This window comes from Ciona robusta, chromosome 12 (genome assembly GCF_009617815.1).
Source record: "Ciona robusta chromosome 12, ASM961781v2".
In the NCBI taxonomy this organism is placed as follows: Eukaryota; Metazoa; Chordata; class Ascidiacea; order Phlebobranchia; family Cionidae; genus Ciona; species Ciona robusta.
Genome location: NC_143246.1, coordinates 1,451,738 through 1,471,070, shown reverse-complemented (window position 1 = coordinate 1,471,070; position 19,333 = coordinate 1,451,738). Strand labels below are relative to the sequence as shown.

The 19,333-nt window shown below is 36.1% G+C and overlaps 1 protein-coding gene across 2 annotated transcripts; it reads left to right on the top strand.

Moving 5' to 3' along the window:
- Nucleotides 1-386: 386 nt before the first annotated feature.
- LOC149726295 (adenylate kinase 9-like) lies at nt 387-19,256 on the top strand. 2 transcript variants are annotated; one of them, XM_089889919.1, is made up of 35 exons: nt 387-617; nt 1,259-1,322; nt 1,591-1,705; nt 2,094-2,241; nt 2,746-2,916; nt 3,349-3,480; nt 3,690-3,866; nt 4,279-4,395; nt 5,029-5,226; nt 5,558-5,638; nt 5,948-6,086; nt 6,636-6,754; nt 7,071-7,213; nt 7,588-7,722; nt 7,854-7,932; nt 8,111-8,219; nt 8,525-8,596; nt 9,140-9,352; nt 9,851-10,032; nt 10,245-10,502; nt 10,720-10,842; nt 11,172-11,311; nt 11,691-11,910; nt 12,231-12,371; nt 12,486-12,593; nt 12,959-13,186; nt 13,581-13,800; nt 14,148-14,349; nt 15,423-15,590; nt 15,958-16,154; nt 16,509-16,712; nt 17,193-17,352; nt 17,622-17,786; nt 17,988-18,139; nt 18,724-19,256. In XM_089889919.1, the coding sequence occupies exons 1-35, from the start codon at nt 510-512 to the stop codon at nt 18,927-18,929; spliced, it is 5,394 nt and encodes a 1,797-aa protein (XP_089746045.1). In that variant the 5' UTR covers nt 387-509; the 3' UTR covers nt 18,930-19,256. The 2 variants fall into 2 exon arrangements, with proteins under 2 accessions (XP_089746045.1, XP_089746046.1); XM_089889920.1 differs by lacking the exon at nt 8,525-8,596.
- The last annotated feature ends 77 nt before the right edge of the window (nt 19,257-19,333 follow it).

Below are 19,333 nucleotides of genomic sequence, written 5' to 3'. Positions count from 1 at the left end.
CAACGTTGATGCTGTCACTTCCGACGCTGTGGCGAAGTGGTTGTAGAACACATGCCTCTGGCTCAGAGTTTTTTTAGTTGGAGGCTCTGCTGGGACCGACTCAAAGCTCGACTTAAACCTCCAACCCAAAGCATAACACCATGAAGAGGTATGGTTTAATCTTTTTGCTTATAGGTTGTTTAAAGTGTCAGCCATAAGTTTTCAAAAAAAGATATTACCTAAGTTACATATATGCGGTAACCTGTAGGCACATAATAAAACAGAAGCCTAAAACCCGTCTTTCGTTGCCCCGTTATGCGATGATAAATAAGTTACATACATTCGTTAAACAGATTTTCTCCACCCCGAAAACATTTTACCACATAGGTGGCGCCCTAGAGTTTAACGTTGCATAGCAACTACTACAGCAACTTTATTTTCATTTCTTACAATTTGTAGTCGAGCGTCTTCAAACAACACAAGTAAATCTGCAAGCAGAAACGAAACAGTGGCTATTTACTTGGATCAGTATGTCTAGTAAGGTCCCCGAGACATGTGGGGATCCTTACGACGAAGATGTGACGGAACTCAACTTTCTTAAGTCAAAACCAACATGCTTTCTTATAATTGGAAAACCAGTAAGTAACCAAACATTTGTTAAACATTTTAACCTATTTACATTATTTCATTTGATGCAAAATTTTATTATGAAGAACTATTTTTTTTTAGATAAACTGAATTTGATACTGGAGAACTGTGTTTTTAGCAATATTAATTAAGCAATGCATCATATATAGGGGTATACTCTGTGTTTTTATTGAGGGAAGATTCATCCCTAGCACTTTCATTTCTCTTTCAATATTTTTTTTTAGGTAATTCCTCAATTAGTTTCCTTATTTATTTTATCCAGTGTATTTCTTTAGCTGGTTAAAGCGCACATGCCCAAAAATTATGGGTTCGAGGCTCTTCCGGTATCATTATTGGTGTATGTGTCCTGGCCAAAACACTTGATTAAAATTGTGGTTACTAATGAGTTGTCTAAATTGTTAGCCATACACAAAAACAAAAATAACAAAAAACAATTACCCACATATTAAATTCTTGGTAGCTCGTAAGCTGGCATGAGGTGTATGAAACAGAACATCCATGTTATATTGACTTTGTCCGAACGCATGCGAAAAATAATTACATCGCACGCAAGAGATTTGATCAGGAACTGCCATATGATATTCTGTAGATTCGCACAACTGCCATATTTTACATTAATATTTTCATCCAGGGAAGTGGCAGAACAACATTGGCGCGAAAACTGTCACAATATTGGAGATGTGAATTTATTCATGGTAAAAATTGATTTATAAATCGAAAATGTGATGTTTATGTAGTTAGACTTAGTGTAATGTTGTAACAATCCTATCTAAACGAAACTGGTATATTTACCACATAATTAGTGTTAAACATTCCATACTTATGTTTTGCTTTTTCCTAAAATATAGCTACACTTAATTAAAATGAAAAGTTTAATTTTAAAATGCAGAAAGTTTTGTTGAAATACTAAATTGTTACTTATACTGAAAAAATTGTAATTAACAAGTATTTTATCCCATACAGCCACTGACATTATAACAAGGGAAGTCGAACTTGCAACTGCTATTGGGGAAAAAATGAACCAAGTTTTACTCAACGGAGAATGTCTGACGAATGAATTTGTTTTTGAACTTATCAGGTGAAATATATAAGAATAAAATGTTTAGTGGGTTTAGTGTTAAAAATAATAAAAAAACTTATATATTTATGTATATAATGGTTCTTCAATTTAGTTATTAATACAAAACAAATTCAAACCAAGTTTTATGTATGTACGGTATTTATAAGCAAGCTGGTGTATACGAAATAGGGCATCGGTGTTTTAGCTTCAAAAGTTTTCTCCTGGTGTTAAGATAAATAGAAAATATTTTCATTTATTTGCACAGTGTAGCTGTAAAGTATGGTTTAAATTTTTGTTAAAAAAATTCGTAAGAAAAAATATTAAATTATGAGAAAATATAAGAAAGCATTATTCGTAATTGTATAACGAATGTACTATATAAATATTGTTTAATTTTCTGTAACAGGGAAAAAGTTATATCTCCAGAAGTTGCCCATTATGGATATATATTGGATGGGTTGCCCATAGTTGATGACAACTTTCTTTCAATTCAAGAACAAATTGATCAAATACAAAGTTGGAAGTTGAAGCCAGATATCGTTATAAATATCAAGGTAGGAAACTAAGTACGAGTTGTAATATGGAAACTATAAATGGGTGGTCAAGTAGAATATTCGCTGGTATATTTTAAATGGATATCATTAGTCTAGCAACATAGTCAGTGCTAACCGCGCCTGCCTCGTTGGAAAACAGAACTCTATGCTGCTACCAATGTGTGTCCTTACTCCTTGGGAAAGATAATTAACGAAAATTGCTTAAACCAAGTCACCCATTATTAGTTGTCTAAAAAAAAGTTACATATGTGGCAACTCATAAGAGAGTACGAGGTGTGTAAAGCAGAACACCTGTGGTATAAAGACTGTTGTTAAAATTATCTTTAGGTGTCTTGCTTTAGAACACATACGTTCATAATGGTAGCAGCATCGAGCCTCAAACTCATATCCTCTTAGTAGGCTTGCACTTTTAAAGGAAGGTTGGTTTGTTTTCTCTTATTTATTGTTTGCTGTGCCTTGTTTGTTGTGTCTCTCTACTTATTGACTGAATATCTTTTGTTCCAGATCCCGGATGAAGACTTGTTCATCCGAAGAGAAGGAACAAAGGTTGATTCTCTCACCGGAGATTGTTATGGGAGGAATATGTGGGATATGACTTCCCAACCTCCCAAGATGCCTAAGGATGATCCTGAGGAAGAGGAAGATGAAGAAGAGAAGGAAGAAGATGAAGATCAGGTTTGAGTCAAAGATTGTGGATGTTGGGTGTAAATAATGGCTGAAGTGTTATAACTAACCAATAAATTCAGTATTGCAAAAGGACAGTAGGCCCCAAACTTTTATCAGTGTAGAGGATGCAGGGATTGTTAGTTGCATATTTATGCGAAACAAATATAGGTTTTAATGTTCACTGATTAATGCAGTGCTGATAAAAGCAACATGTTCTCCCAAGTTATAGCATCACAGTTTTAAGTCTAAAACAGTTTTTAGCCTGCTGTTAGGTGTCTATACAAACAATCAAAGCCAAAGTATATTGCATTCACTACATTAATCAATGAGGTTTCCTACGTTTGATAACTATGAGTGTAACTCTATTTTACCAACGCACACAGGACTTTGAAAAAATCTGAACATTAAAAACTAAGTTGTTTAAACTCTTCGAACTCACAGGGTATTATTCCTGAGTTTATTGAGATGGACAAAGACACCAAGGCAAGGTTGGTGAACATACCTGAGAATCAAGCAACTACAATAGAAGAAACTAATTCCCTCTTTAAAAATGTAGCCTTGATTCCATTGGAAGTAAGTTTATGTTGGATTTATAATAATTTTTTGGAATTTTGAGTTCAAGCACGTAGAGGCAGCTCTCCCAGTGGATGGGGTGAAGCTGCATTTGTGAATTTACTTTAAAATTACCCAAACTCAAGCACTTAGAGGTTGTGGACTCCTTGAAGCTCTCAAATTATCCATTCATTGCATTATACACATTTATGAAAAACATTTGTTCACAGGAATACATGGCCGACCATGACCAACAATTTTTGATCGAACTCGATGGGAAAAGTTCGGTCCAAGGTTTGTTTCAACAATTGGTAACAAAGCTGGATTGTTACAACATACACAGACCTGCTGTTCCATCAAGGTTGCAAAACCCGGATGAGGAAGAATTGCCGGATGAAATTGAAACAGTTGAGTGTTCTTGCTGTTAATAACTTAATATTAACTTGGTCTTGCTTATATAAAGAAAGACATCCACTTTTAATTGGGCGTATGTGGTTCATGTTAAAAAGGTGTCAGGGGTCAGTGGTAAATGCCTGCCTCAAGCCCAGAGTAAGGGGTTTAAGGCTTGTCCGCCCTACCATTGTGGGCGTATGTGTCCTTGGGCAAGACACTTAACAGCAATTGGGTGGTCACTAATGGGTTGTCCAAATTATCAGCCATACATAAAAAAAATCCAAAAAATAATCACTCACGAAGTAACATACATGGTAACTCAAAAGCTGGCACGAGGTGAATGAACACTCTTGTTATAATGACTGTTGTTTTCGGCCACGCAAAGATAAATTGAATTACATCCATTTATTATTTGTTGAATTGCAGGAGGAATTGCTTCGAACATTAGCTGCTTATCAGAACCCCGCACCAAGATATCGGTGGCGACGTTCTAAGTGGGGAAGGACGTGTCCTGTTGCTTTGAAAGAAGGGAATATACTGCAGGTGGATTGGAGTTGGTTGATATAACATTAAAATCAGAACAATGGCAAAACACTATGTACTTTTTTGTTTTTACGCACATTAAAACAGTTACGTTCAAAAATAAATGTCTTAATTCATAAAAAATGATGCTTTTAGTATTTTTGTATATATTTATACCATGTTCTTCTGTATCCGTTATCATTTTATTCAGATTTTAAAAATAACGCAACATTTTTGTTATTTGTAATTGTAATCAATAATTACTATATTTAGAAATGTATTTCGTAGACTTATATATTACCATATGCGCCAAACTTTTATAAACATATGGGTGGCAGCACTGGCAGGGATAGTTATACACACAACTCTGTGAATCTATTTTACAATATTGGTTGTAATGTTTATTGATTAGTGCAGTGCAGAAACCCTGTCATCCAAGGTTGGTATATACAGTATGTCATATTAAATACATTCAGTTTTTCCTGATTTGTTATTTTTACAAAATTCCACCACAATTTTTTTTAACTTTTTGATTTCATTTTCAACCAAAATTTATTATAAGAAAATTTGTTTTCTAAATTTTTGTTGGCGAAACACTTGTCAACGGGGATATAGTAAATGTTCTGTTTCATGCATGATTTCTTTCACCTACAGGGCAAACCAGACCTTGCTGTAAGCTTCCTAGACAAGATGTACATATTATCGTCTCCTGAAGCAATGACCAAGTTTCTAAAGAACCCGCGGCCATATTTGCTCCCTCCGATGCCTGCTGCTCCATGCAAGATATCCGTGTTGGGCGCTCCACTGTCTGGAAAAACCGCTGTGGCTCAGGATATTGCTAATCACTATAAGGTGTGTGGTATATCTATCATATGTGTGTGTTATGTTATATGTACTGTTTGTTTCAGCATCCCAGTTTTAAGTCTAAAGGGAATTTAACCGTGCTGTTAGATGTGTCCATACAAACAAACAGGGCCACAGCTATGAATCTTACTGCATTTTAGCAATGTTTATATTTATGGTATTCACCTAATAACTAGAGAATCCCAACTTTAGGCTTAACACTGCTACCATTGTTTCACTCATTTATTATATATTTGCATAAAAACTATTTGTAATCTTGCCTTGCGTTTTCCCTTTATTTTGTCATAGTTACATTTATAACAAAACACATTATCTACAGGCATCTGTGTTTGACATGAATGAACTAATGAAAGATAAATTTAAAGCAGCAAGAAAGACAATTGTAGAAAAAGCACGATCTGTAAGTCACATTTTTGTGCTGTTTATTTACATAGGAAGGCTAGCAGTAAGGGATTATAAGTTTTCGAGACCATGGCTTAGGGGTTGAACTTTTTCATTGTAACTTTAGAATACTGGGTTCCAGTTTCAATACAATCATGACTGCTCATATGTATGATACGATTTTCATCTCAAATGTTTCGGTCTTTACTAAACTGACCAGAAAATCCATGTTTTATGCACATAATGAGTAAGCTTTTACTCTTTAATGTGTTTTTATCATTTAATATTTGTTATCCTATATATACAATATATAAATATGCTTGCACAGGAAGCGTTAGAGTCAGCCTTGTTGCTGGTTCAAAACAAACTTGAACAAGAAGCTGTGGAGAGAGCTGAGTTGAGAAGGAAAGAAAATGAAAGGTTGGCTCAAAGTGGTCAACCTGAGGTGGATGCTGAGGATAAACAAGGTGAACCTCATGCTCACTGTCGAGTTATAACATGGCATCTTCTTATACACCAGACACACATGGTGTATTCATACACCTCATGCTCACTGTTGAGTTATAACAAGGGTGTCTTCTTATACACCAGACACACATGGTGTATTCATACACCTCATGCTCACTGTCAAGTTATAATATGGGTGTCTTCTTATACATCAGACACACATGGTGTATTCATACCTCATGCTCACTGTTGAGTTATAACATGGCATCTTCTTATACATCAGACACATATGGTGTATTCATACACCTCATGCTCACTGTCGATTTGTTACATGAGTGTCTTCTTATACATCATGTTATACCTAATATGGTTATTATAGGCCCAAACCTGGGGTAACATGGTGTATAGACCTGGGCTTGTGTTTCTGCACTGTGTTAATCAGTCAACATTATAACCAAAATTGTTGCACAGGGATAAGAAGCTACCTATCCCTACCAATAGGCAGCTATTATGGTTATAAATATGTGTTCATATACCTCATGCTCGGTTTCAATTAATTACATAAACAGCGGATGAATCATCGGAACCAACCGAAAGCGCGGCCACAAGTTTGCTTCCAACTGAGGAAAGTTACGACAACCGAGACGCCACAAGCCCCGTGCCAGTTGTTACTCCAGATCATGAGGAGGTACGGTTGTTTGCACCGTGTCACAATGGTTAAGAGTTAAAGGGTTAATGCTGGTACCATGATGGGCGTACTTTGTGGCAAAATACTTAACAGCAATTGCTTTAATCCAGTGGTCCCTTTTTCAGCCACAAAATTACACTTATTAATTTGTTCAAATGGTCAGCCTTTGCATGCAGTTGACAATAATGTTCTTGCAATTTAATTTTTTTTACATAATATTCTTTTAATAATAAACATTTTATAATATTTACTGTATAATAATGAAACTAAAATAAATATGTTTATTTAATAAACTATGTTACTAAACTTATTTCAGGTGAAACTGTTGGTGCAACAAGCAGTAGAAAAGGCTGAGAAACACGTTATTAATCTACCTGCTGAAGAATATGTGTCTGTGCTTAAAGATGCTGTCGATCAAATGATAAAAACGAGGCTTGACGAAGATCCGGATTCCGCAAAGTAATTTAAATAAAGTACTTGTTAACATTTGTTACATGCACAATCGTGTTTGTCAAGACATTTATCGTTTAATGTCCTGCCCGTAGCCGTGGTTAGGCGCTTGCATCATGGTAACTGACTTATACCGGGTTCGATGCTCAATACTACAATACAATTAATGTCGCATGTATCCTTCGGCACGACATTTAGTGGACTTTAGCCATATAGAAAAGTATTTAGCCATACAGAAAAAACAATAACCAATAAAGTTGCATACGCGGTAACTCGTAAGTGAGCACCAAGTGTGTAAAACGGAACACCCATGCAATAACTTCTAAACTTCCCTGCTACGTTAAGATAAATCAGTGATTATCCTTTGCTCTTCCTCCTACCAGGAACGGAGGTTGGGTGTTGGACAACTTCCCAGAGAACAAGGAACAATGGGCAGCGATGGTAGAGGCGGAACTTCTCCCTGATGAAGTTGTCTTCCTTGTTGATAAAACTCCAAACAACGAAGTTATCAGGCAGAGGTGGGCTCAAGTTTGAGGGCTTGGTGTTGTGTTTGTAGTTGATTGCTTTTTTACCATTTTGTTTTTGTTCAGTAACTTATCTTTTGTTTATACCTTAAAATATATTCTAATCGGTATCTTGGTACCTACAGATATTACGATGCACATAAAGATGAAATAACTCAGCAGTTCCGTACAAGACTTGTAGGAGAGAAGAGACAATCACTTCAGGTAAGCATTTCAATTTACTAATTGTTGTAGCTAGCATTATAAAAAAGCTTCCACTACTACTGTGCTGCAGCGGTGTTTTTCCTATCTAAATTTGATATTAAAACTTGATTTTTTTATTTCTAAATTTGGTTTATTTTTTCTTATCTTAATTTATCTTAAATTTAAATACCCAATCCAGGAAGAGGAAGAAGAGCAAAGGAGGTTGAAAGAAGAAGCAGAGAGGCCGAAAATAAGTAAAATTGTTGAGAGGATTCCTGAAGATGATGAGACTTCTAAACAAGACACAGGTTTAAGTTGTGTTTGATAGCATAAAGGTTCATGCATATTATGTTGCTTCTTGGTGTACTGAATGCAGGGTTGAGTTAATGAATGTAACTTGCATTATCCTCGCATGGCTAACCACTTAGCCATGGCGCCAATAAAGGTACTATAAGTCTGAAACAGATCTTGTGGCAATTTTTTGTTTGTGATCTTAAAGAGCCCGGTGTTTCCTTTGGCATATGGTATGGCATTACCAGGGTATGCTTTTTTTAAAATTGGTATGTTAGAAAATAATCTAACATACCATGAGTATATTGTTTGATTGTTACAGACTCAATGGATAATGACGTCACAAGTACCACAAGTAACTATGATCCAACAAGACTTGCTAAGATTCATAAAGGTATTAATTATACTAACCTAAAGAATTCTTATGTAAACAACTATCTTCTTGTACCACGGCATCAACAGTCGTTATGTGGATGTTCTGTACCCACTTACGAGTTACCGCATATGTAATTTTGTGGGTTATCATTTTTTCTAATGCAAGACTAGACAGCTGAATAGTGGCCACATGTATCCACAATGGTGTCTCCTTTAAGCTTTGAATCCTGTATCTTCTGGTTGAGATTATAGCGATTATTGTGCCTTGCAATATGTTGAATTCATGCATTTATGGTTGCACCTACAACTAGTATAGAAATACATCTCACATTCTCACAGGAAAGGCTGGATTTTTAAAGAACAGAGCTGTTAATGCAACTAAGGTTTAAAATGTCCTGCAAATACCAAAGTGTTATTTCTGTAAATTAAAATATTCATTGTACTTATGGTACTTGTTCCTGTGTATTCTAGTTAAAATAAAAAACACAACCAAAATAGTTTAAAAATTTAAAAATGTTGTTACATTTAATATCCAGTTCTAATCACAATACTTTAAACACAGAGATCTCAGAACTTGAAGGAATGTATATCGGTGTTCCATCATATGATGCACCGGAGTTTCAAACCTTCAGAGATATGATCCAGGACCATGATAAAGAGTGGGGGCTTCTACAGAGCGCGATAACCGGATCTAACTTCGTCAAACCTTTGATGGTTGAAATAAAAGATAAAACTCCACAAGCTGTGTTGGGCCTTGTCGTGGAAAAAATTGAAGGTTTGTTTTTATATTCTAGTTTAAAATATTTTAGGATCTCATTGTAGGGCTTTAGTCAAGATACTTTATATTAAGTTGTCATTGTTTTAGTTTATTATTTATCTAGGTGGTAACACTCGCAATTCATGTTATGCCTTCATGTTCGAACTTGGTGTTTTTTCATTTTCTGTCTGGTGTTTGATCTAGTTGGTCATTCATTCTTAACATGATGCTGTGTTGTGAAGGTGTGTCAATACAGCTTACTACAAACTTTACACTTAAACCAACCGCCACATTTCAGCATTGTTCCAATACCAAGCAAAAGCAAAACATGATTTGGGAAGGTTACCACTTAAAACACTTTATGATCAAATTAGATTGAATGAATGAATAATGTAACTTGCTTTATCCTCCTGCGGCCGGAAAACGACAGTCAATAAACACAGGTGTACTGCTTTATACACCTCGTGCCAGCTAATTTAACACATGTAACTTATACAAATTCCTCCCACTCTCCAGCATTGTTCCGATACCAAGCGTGGGATTTCTCTGGAGTTGACTTGGATGAGGAAGAAGAAGATGCCAATGCTGAGTTGGAGCAGATGGGAGATGAGATGGAGGAAGGAGAGGATGAGGAAGCCCTCAGTCATAAGAAGAAACATTTCGGATACGCGAAACATTATGACCCTGTGGCTTTGAAAGTAATTGGTGTTTAGATGGTGTTTCCCCCAACCTATTGATGAAATTTAGAAATATGACTGAAAGGAGATGCATATATTTATGTATAGAACCTGTTGGTATTCTTTATTGTTTACTTCTTTTTTACTTAATTGGGTCACAGTCATTGGAGAATTTAAACATTATTGGCTTATAAACCATCACGTACTGTAGTTATAAATTCCCTTTATTTCAGGACGAATTTGTGTTGTGGCCAGGCAACCCAGACATTGCAGCAAAATATCGTGAAAAGATTTATTATTTTAAATCAACCGAATCTCGTGAAATTTTCGTTGGAAACACGATAAACTATTTGCCGAAAGATGAACCTCTCCAACCTCCACCTCCGAGGATCTTGATCTTGGGAGCCAGGGGATGCGGGAAGACTTCCCATGGAAGATGGATGGCCGATCAACTTGGAGTCTTCCATATTTCCTTTAGGGAGAAGTTACAGGTAGGTTATTTTTCCCAAGGGGTGACAGGAGGTACAGATTCAAACCTCGATGCCGTTATCATTGTGGGCGTGTGTGCTTGTATTTTAAGGTGTAAAACTGGGTGCTCAAACATAAGGTTAACCCAGTTTTACATGGCCGTATAGGCAATTTCCTTCTCTCCCAAACTGTCTATTTTTACTTTTCAAAAGCGAATAAATATATTTTTTATCCTATCAGGAAATGATTTTGGCGAAAACTGGTCGCAAACTTGGACCTGACCATGAAGAAAGTCGGTTGTTAAGAAATGAGATGTCTGTGAGTGTGGAGGATGCTGTCGCGAAAGCTTTGTCCGATCAGGAGGTACGTGGTTTGACAGTGAACATGAGGTGTATAAATACACCATGTATGTCTTGTGTATAAGAAGACACCCTTGTTATAACTCGACAGTGAGCATGAGGTGTATGAATACACCATGTGTGTCTGGTGTATAAGAAGACATCCATGTTATAACTCGACAGTGAGCATGAGGTGTATGAATACACCATGTGTGTCTGGTGTATAAGAAGTCACCCATGTTATAACTCGACAGTGAGCATGAGGTGTATGAATACACCATGTGTGTATGGTGTATAACAAGCCACCAAAGCTATAAATCGACAGCAAGCATAAGGTGTATAATCCTCTTTTAGGAAAAGTCTGAGGAAGAGGAAACATTTGATCTGAACGACATTGAAGATGCCATTAAGAACTACTTGGTTGATGATGAAGATCTGTCGCCACAGATCTTGGAGACAATAATTCCAAAGTGGTGGAGAGAGGAACCATTCAAGTAAACACTTTGTTATTCAATGAAATGTAACATTTGCCGGTGTGTGTATCCTTACGCAAGATATTTAACAATATTTGCACCAACCCAGTGGTCACTAATGGGTTGTCCAAATTGTCAGCCACGGAATAAAAATAAAATAATTCAATCACCAACCTAAATTGGTAAAACTAAGTTTACAAAAGCAAAAAGACAAGAAGTAACAGTTAAACGGCAGAAGCTATAATACCAACATGCTAAAATAAAACAGAAGTACAAAACTTATTGAATAAAAGGTGTGACCAATGACCTTCTATAAGCAGTATAATATGGCAGTTAATTAATAACATTGAAGTTTAAACCCAATTAAAGTTTGCATTAAAGAAAATCAATCCATTTTTAGATCAACTGGTTTCATCCTGGAAGGATTTCCACGAACTGCTGAAGATTGTCAGTTCCTTGCTCAGTCCGGACTCTACCCTGATGCAGCCTTGATGTTGATGGTGGAGGACAACGACGTGGTGGATCGATTGCTCCCGCCTCGACTGGAGCTGTGGAAGAAGAGGAGAGACCTTAGGAATATAAAGAAGAATAAGATCAAAGAGAAAAAGATGGAAATTAAGGTTTGTGAAAGTTGTATTTATCGTGGTATGACAAGAGTCCTTTAACTTATAACAAGGGTGTTCTGTTCCATACGTTGTGTCCGCTTACAAGTAATGTGTATGTTACTTTGATGGTGGTTATGTTAATACTTTAGACAACAGGACCACTGGGTTGAAGCAATTGTTATTTCAAAAGAAACATATGCACACAATTGTAGCAGCGTTGTGCCATTAATATATGTGTATCATGAATGCCTGGCCCAAAGGTCATTAAAATAATTTTTGGCAGCACCTCATTAAATTTAATTTTTGGCAACACTGAATTATTTTTTTTTTGTCAGAATGAGAAGATGGAAGCTCGTCGAGCCCAGTTGTTGGCCGAGAGGGAGGAAAGGAAAGCAAGTAAAACAGCTGATGGGTCAGATGATGAAGACGAAGAGGAAGAGGATGATATTGAGGAGACGCTCGCTATGGAGTTTGAGGTGAATATGCTGGTGTTGGATGTAATAATAAAAGTATTAAAATAAAATAAAAACTAACTTGACTTTTATTTTCTTGGTAATGATTAAATAACTCTATCTATGATGTCACATTAGGATGAGGAGGAGGGAGAGGAAGATGAGGAAGAGCACGAAGATGATGCAGCAGATCGGATGAGATCGGAGTTTGCTGAAAACTTTGATGATGATATCAACAAGCTACAGGTTTAATGTTATTTATATTTCAACTTGAGATTTAAGACAGATTTTGCTCAATTCAACACCCACCACTCCACCAGACTAATGTTTGAATGAAACTTGCTCCTGGTGGTCTAGTGTGGTTGTTGGCGTGAAGGTTTAATGTTGTTTATATCATAAAAAATTAACTTCAAGGTCTTTTTTGTTCATAAACTTTACTTTTGCTTAATTATTTATAGATAATTATAATTGGGTATGAGGTGTTTAAAACAAAATACATATTTTATAACAACTATCATGTCCTTTCACACAATGATATGTAAATTACATTTATTTACTGCAGCATTTAAACAGGACATGTGTATTCATGTTAACATGCAATGTTGTTTCAGGTTGTACAGGAACAACTTGAAGAAGTCGCCATTCCAAGACTAGAGGTTCAAGCAAGCAGGAAACCAACCATAGTTCGATATTTCATTGAGAAGAAGATTGAAAGCATGGTTGCTCACAGACGTAGCATGTTTGAGAGGGTTTATCCACTCAGTATTGAAGTATCCGATAAAATGATTCATTCGGGATTTAAACATCCAAGTTCTTTTGGCAGATGGGATCCTGTGAAGGTACATGTGACTTCTATTTCTTGCAGTATATATAGACTTATGTTTGCTATTTTTAAACTACAATTTGTCTGTCTCAGCGTAGTGGCTTAGTGATTAGGGGTTTGCATCTTAACTGTAGCATACCGTGTTCAATGCTCCATACTGATAGGGATAGGTGTATGTGTCCTTGGCAAGACACTTAGCGGACATTGCTTCAACCCAGTGGTCACTAATAGTTGTAGCACCCTACGTGTAAAGACACCGACATAGAATAGACATATATCTGTTTGGGGTATTGAGCTAATTCTACCACAAATCTTAGATAGGCTACCCTAACATGCTTCGCTGTAGGACCTTACTCATATAGAATATATCCTTGCTTGATCATTGAACGACTTTTACCCCTCCTGCCCAGCTTATGGAGTCAAAAGAGGTTCTCCCACCCTTACAATCTATGAAGACACCGACCTACCCCCTTGTATACAACCAATACATCTTCTACTTATCTTCAATTGAAACAAGACAAAAGTTCATGGAGAATCCACTTAAATATGTTCTCAACCAACCACCGGCCAAACCTGTGGTGCCCATACAGATTGCTATCATTGGTCCACCTAAGGCTGGAAAAACAACGTGTAAGTATAAGTGAATGTAACTCTTTTATCTTATGTACTGAGCAGCGACAGGCATTATATTAGAGGTGTCCTGTTTAACTTTAATACTTCCCGTGCACACACCAGTTAACTAAATAAGTACCTTTGACTTCTTTTGTTTTTCATTGATGTATGGCTGACAATTTTGACAGCCAATAAGGAAACACTGGGTTGCAACAACCAACGTTAGTCTGTGACAAGGGGAGTATCCGGACCTTGCTTATTGTTATTGTTCTCATAGCTCATAAAACTTTGATACAACTTCTAAGTTTATTGTCCATAGTTTATAAAAACATATTTTTGTTTTAACAATGACGTGTTATATAAAGTGGCTCAAAGACTTTCTCAAAAATATGGAGCACTTCGTGTTTCGATTGGAGATTCTATCAGGAATGTGATTGACAATCAAAGTGATTCAGTCCTCGCGAAGAAGATTCTTTCGTTCCTTCATGTTGGAAGTATTGTTCCTGATGTACTGGCTGTGGAAGCTCTTGCACTTATGCTGCTCAATACTACTTGTACAACTAGGGGGTGAGTGCTGTTCGTTACTGCATTATATGGTATATAGGTGTGTTCTTACTTCTTATACATTAGACACACATGGTACATTCATATACCTTATGCTCACTGTCGAGTTATAACGGTGTCTTCTTATACACCAGACACACATGGTGTATTCATACACCTCATGCTCACTGTTGAGTTATAACATGGGTGTCTTCTTATACACCAGATACACATGGTGTATTCATACACCTCATGCTCACTGTCAAGTTATAACGCTGCTGTCTTCTTATACACCTGACACACATAGTGTATTCATACACCTCATGCTCACTGTCAAGTTATGACATTGGTGTCTTCTTATACACCAGACACACATGGTATACTCATACACCTCATGCTCGCTGTCGAGTTATAACATGGGTGTCTTCTTATACACCAGACACACATGGTGTATTCATACACCTCATGCTCACTGTCAGATTATAACATTGGTGTCTTCTTATACACCAGGCACACATGGTATATTCATACACCTCATGCTCACTGTCAAGTTATAACATGGGTGTCTTCTTATACACCAGACATACATGGTGTATTCATATACATCATGCTCACTGTCCAGTTACAACATGGGTGTCTTTATATACACCAGACACACATGGTGTATCCATACACCTCATGCTCACTGTCGAGTTATAACATGGGTGTCTTCGTGTCTTCTTATACACCAGACACACATGGTGTATTCATACACCTTATGCTCGCTGTCAAGTTATACCGTGAGTGTCTTCTTATACACCAGACAAACATGGTGTATCCATACACCTCATGCTCACTGTCGAGTTATAACATGGGTGTCTTCTTATACACCAGACACACATGGTGTATTCATACACCTTATGCTCGCTGTCAAGTTATAACGTGAGTGTCTTTTTATACACCAGACAAACATGGTGTATTCATACACCTCATGCTCACTGTCTAGTTATAACATGGGCGTCTTCTTATACACCAGACACACATGGTGTTTTCATACACCTTATAGTCACTGTCCAGTTACAACATGGGCTTCTAACATAATATCTTATACATTACAGATACGTATTAGATGGATATCCAAACACCGAGGAACAAGTTCATCTATTACACAACAGAGGAATAATTCCTGTGAAAGTCGTTGAGTTGAAAGTTGATGATGTTGAAATATTAAAGAGAGCAAACCAAGATAGAAACGAAAGAGATAAATCCATCAGACTTCATGATAGGTTGGTTGGAATAATTATATTCACGTACCAGAAATTTGATTAATCTGTTCGAATACAGTAATATAAATCACACTACATGAGACAGTGAAGAGAAATAGACACAATAAAAAACGGTATTTTTAATATAATACTCTCGTTTCGAAATTATCTGTGCTGACTTCTGGTTTCACTTTCCTATTGTTGACTAATAAGTTACTGCTATGTTATTTTGGATGTAACATATGTTGTAACTTATAAAAAGGACATGAGGTGTATGAAACAAAACACCCATGTTATAACAACTTAATCTGCCCCACTACATGATCATAAATAAATGACATTCATTCATTTCATTCGAATTTGTAATTTAATATATACTTATCCTCAGTGACAAAATCACACTTGTGAAGCGTGTTTCATATGCGGATAATATTGAAGCTGTAAGGGAGTGGTATTCAGTGCAACATCAAAACTTAGTTATACTGGATGGGAGAACATCTAAATGGAAACTATGGAAAGAAGTGGTGAATGAATCCTTCTTGTCAGTGTTGCAGATTCAAAACTACATCGAGAAAATATCAGATGGTGAGTCGTTGTTTTGAAACTCTTAATACTTACTGCAAATGAGTGTTGAGTGATAGATTTAATTTAAAAAAGGGATTCTAAAATTTTTATATTTTGTTGTTCTTAATATTTGCTACATCATACAATAAAAAAATATACACCGGGGCTGCGGCGTGCCTGCCTACAACCAATAGCTGATAGATTTTGAGTTCAAGGCTCATCGATGCTACTATTTTGGGTGTATATGTCCTTAGGCAAAACATCTTCACTATTCCGTTGTTCAAACTGTTGACACTTAACAGCACAAATATACATATCTTTTTTGTAATATTCAATCTGACTCGAAAAAAAATCAAACTAAAAACGAATTCACAGGAAAAGCAGCGAATCTGTTTGAACTTTGCATCAGCCCAAATGAGTTTAGCAAGCGACTTGGTTGTTACAAAGAATATTGTCCTGTTAGTCTTAACTTACGTGAAGAACTTGTTGATTGTTCCAATAATTCCCTTCAGTTTGCGGTGGAATATCGATCGAAATATTATAAAACAGCTACAAAGGAAGACATGGAGATTTTCTTAGGTTGGTGGTATATTTTTCAAAGTTTAAAAAATGGTATATAAAAATAATTTGTTTAAATGTTGCACAGATAGTTATTATTTAGCTGAATCCAACGATACCATTTTTTCTGTTTAAAACAGTTTCGTTTTTAGTTATTGTCATTTATAATTATTTTTCCCAAACCCTGTAATTTGTATATATGTGTTGTTGCCAGGTTTATTATAATTATGAAAGATACTTTCTGACATATGTTTGTTTTCTGACCTTGAATGTCCTTGCTGTTGAGGAGTTTGGTCCTTACAGGGCATTAAGCAAACAATTGCGAGAAGATCTATTTCATACCTGTAAAACTTGTTCCACCATATGTTTACACTTATCACTTAATTTTTTTTCATATCTGTAAAACTTGTTCCACCATATGTTTACACTTATCACTTAAATTTTTTCATATCTGTAAAACTTGTTCCACTATATAACTTTACACTTATCACTTAAATCCAGCCAACCCTGAGAAATTTGTTCCTCCCCTTGCAATGAAACTTCTTCCACCACTAAACCTTCTTCCTAAGAAACTTAAACACGATCAAGTGAGACGAATGTTCCCAAAGAGAACAGAACTCAATGGTTATTGCCCTGTGTCGTATTTGGATGGAAAGCTAAGGTACGTCATTTTATTTTGCCTGTATTTGTACTGAAAGTTTAAAAATTAAAGATTTTGGAAGCATTTTGGTGACTAGCGAATATTTAAAACACAGAGAAAACATCACTTTAAAGAGGTTACTTATAGTTTAAAGTGCAATACAGTTTATAGTTAAATACAGTTTAAAGCTAAATGCATTTTAAAGTTAAATATAGCTTATGGTTAAAAACAGGTAAAATTTAAATACAATGTCACCAATAGTTAAACACAAATCCATGTAAACCTTCCAGATATGAAGCATTAGTGGAAGGCAACAATGAACTGGTCGTTGAATATCGGGATAAACTTTACGCATTTGCAACTGAGAATAAATTGGAAAAGTTCATGAGAACGCCTGAGAAATATTGTGATTTGAAGCTTCCAGATAAACTACCACCCAAGAAACAACCAATGGAGTAAGTTTTGTGTGTTTATTCTAATGAATTATAGGTCTACACTTTATTAATCAGAGAATAAATAAGATAAAGAAGTTACATAAAGTAGTCTGAATGTTAGGGTAACGGGTCTGCTCTAAATTATAAATCATTTGACCCATCAGCACCACACCCATACAGAATAAATTATTGGTACTAATGATGTCATAATTACCATTCTAGCATCATCAACCTTCCAATGCTTGGATACCTCGAGCAAATGGCGGCAACCTCTATTATAAAAGCTCTTACATCTGTGGGATGTTTCAAACCTAAGTTTCCTTTCCTTACAGTAAAGAAATCAGCTTTGTTCTATGTTGCTTGTCATTTGAAAGGTATGTGATACGTGAGTGGTAAAGTCATGTCATAACGATATAGAATGAGCATGAGGTGTTTGAATACACTTTTTTCTGTATAAAACACAGTTCTGCTGTTCTAGTTACCAGTCTGACGCCATGCCACAGTAGTCACCTCAAGCTCAAAAGAGGCGTGTTTGAGGCTTGATGTTGCTACCATAAGCAAGCTCAAAAGAGGCGTGTTTGAGGCTTGATGTTGCTACCATAAGCAAGCTCAAAAGAGGCGTGTTTGAGGTTTGATGTTGCTACCATAAGCAAGCTCAAAAGAGGCGTGTTTGAGGCTTGATGTTGCTACCATAAGCAAGCTCAAAAGAGGCGTGTTTGAGGTTTGATGTTGCTACCATAAGCAAGCTCAAAAGAGGCGTGTTTGAGGCTTGATGTTGCTACCATAAGCAAGCTCAAAAGAGGCGTGTTTGAGGCTTGATGTTGCTACCATAAGCAAGCTCAAAAGAGGCGTGTTTGAGGCTTGATGTTGCTACCATAAGCAAGATAAGCAACAATTATTGCTCTAACCCAGTTGCTACTATTGGTTGACTAAATTATTAGCTGTATTTTCTCTACAGCTTACAACTCCAGAAGCTCCAGTTATGTTCGTAAGAAATATTTGAAGAAATTGGAGCAGTTTGAAGCCAACTGTGAGCTGATCACCTACCTGGGCACCAACATGTCACGGCGTTACACTGAACCTGACCATCGTCCAACCGACTTTAACGAAAAAATGGAAAAGTTCCTTAAATTTCAGAAAAACCCGTTTACTGTAGTTGGATAAATTTTGTATTTTTTTTTCTTTTTGTGTATTTATAATGCTGTGGCATTCTTCTGTTAAAGCCCCTTAAATATATTGGCTGTGCCTTGTTTTGTACATTTTTGTTCGCAAATATGAAATCTTATTTTACGGCAATGGGTAGATTAACAATGAATATTAATATTCGCAGATAGTTATTATTTTATTTACTTTCCGGCGCCATGACAGAGCGGTTGCTTTTGATGGTAAATTGCGAAAATATCAAGGATGAAATACTTTTTACATTTTTAAACATTTTGTTAAATAAATAAAATATCTCGGTTAGGCTATAAATAAAAGCTATCCAATTTATTTTGTTATGTTACACGTAAGATATAACAGGAACACGAAAAATAATTGACCTTATTAAATCTGTAATACGTCAATTA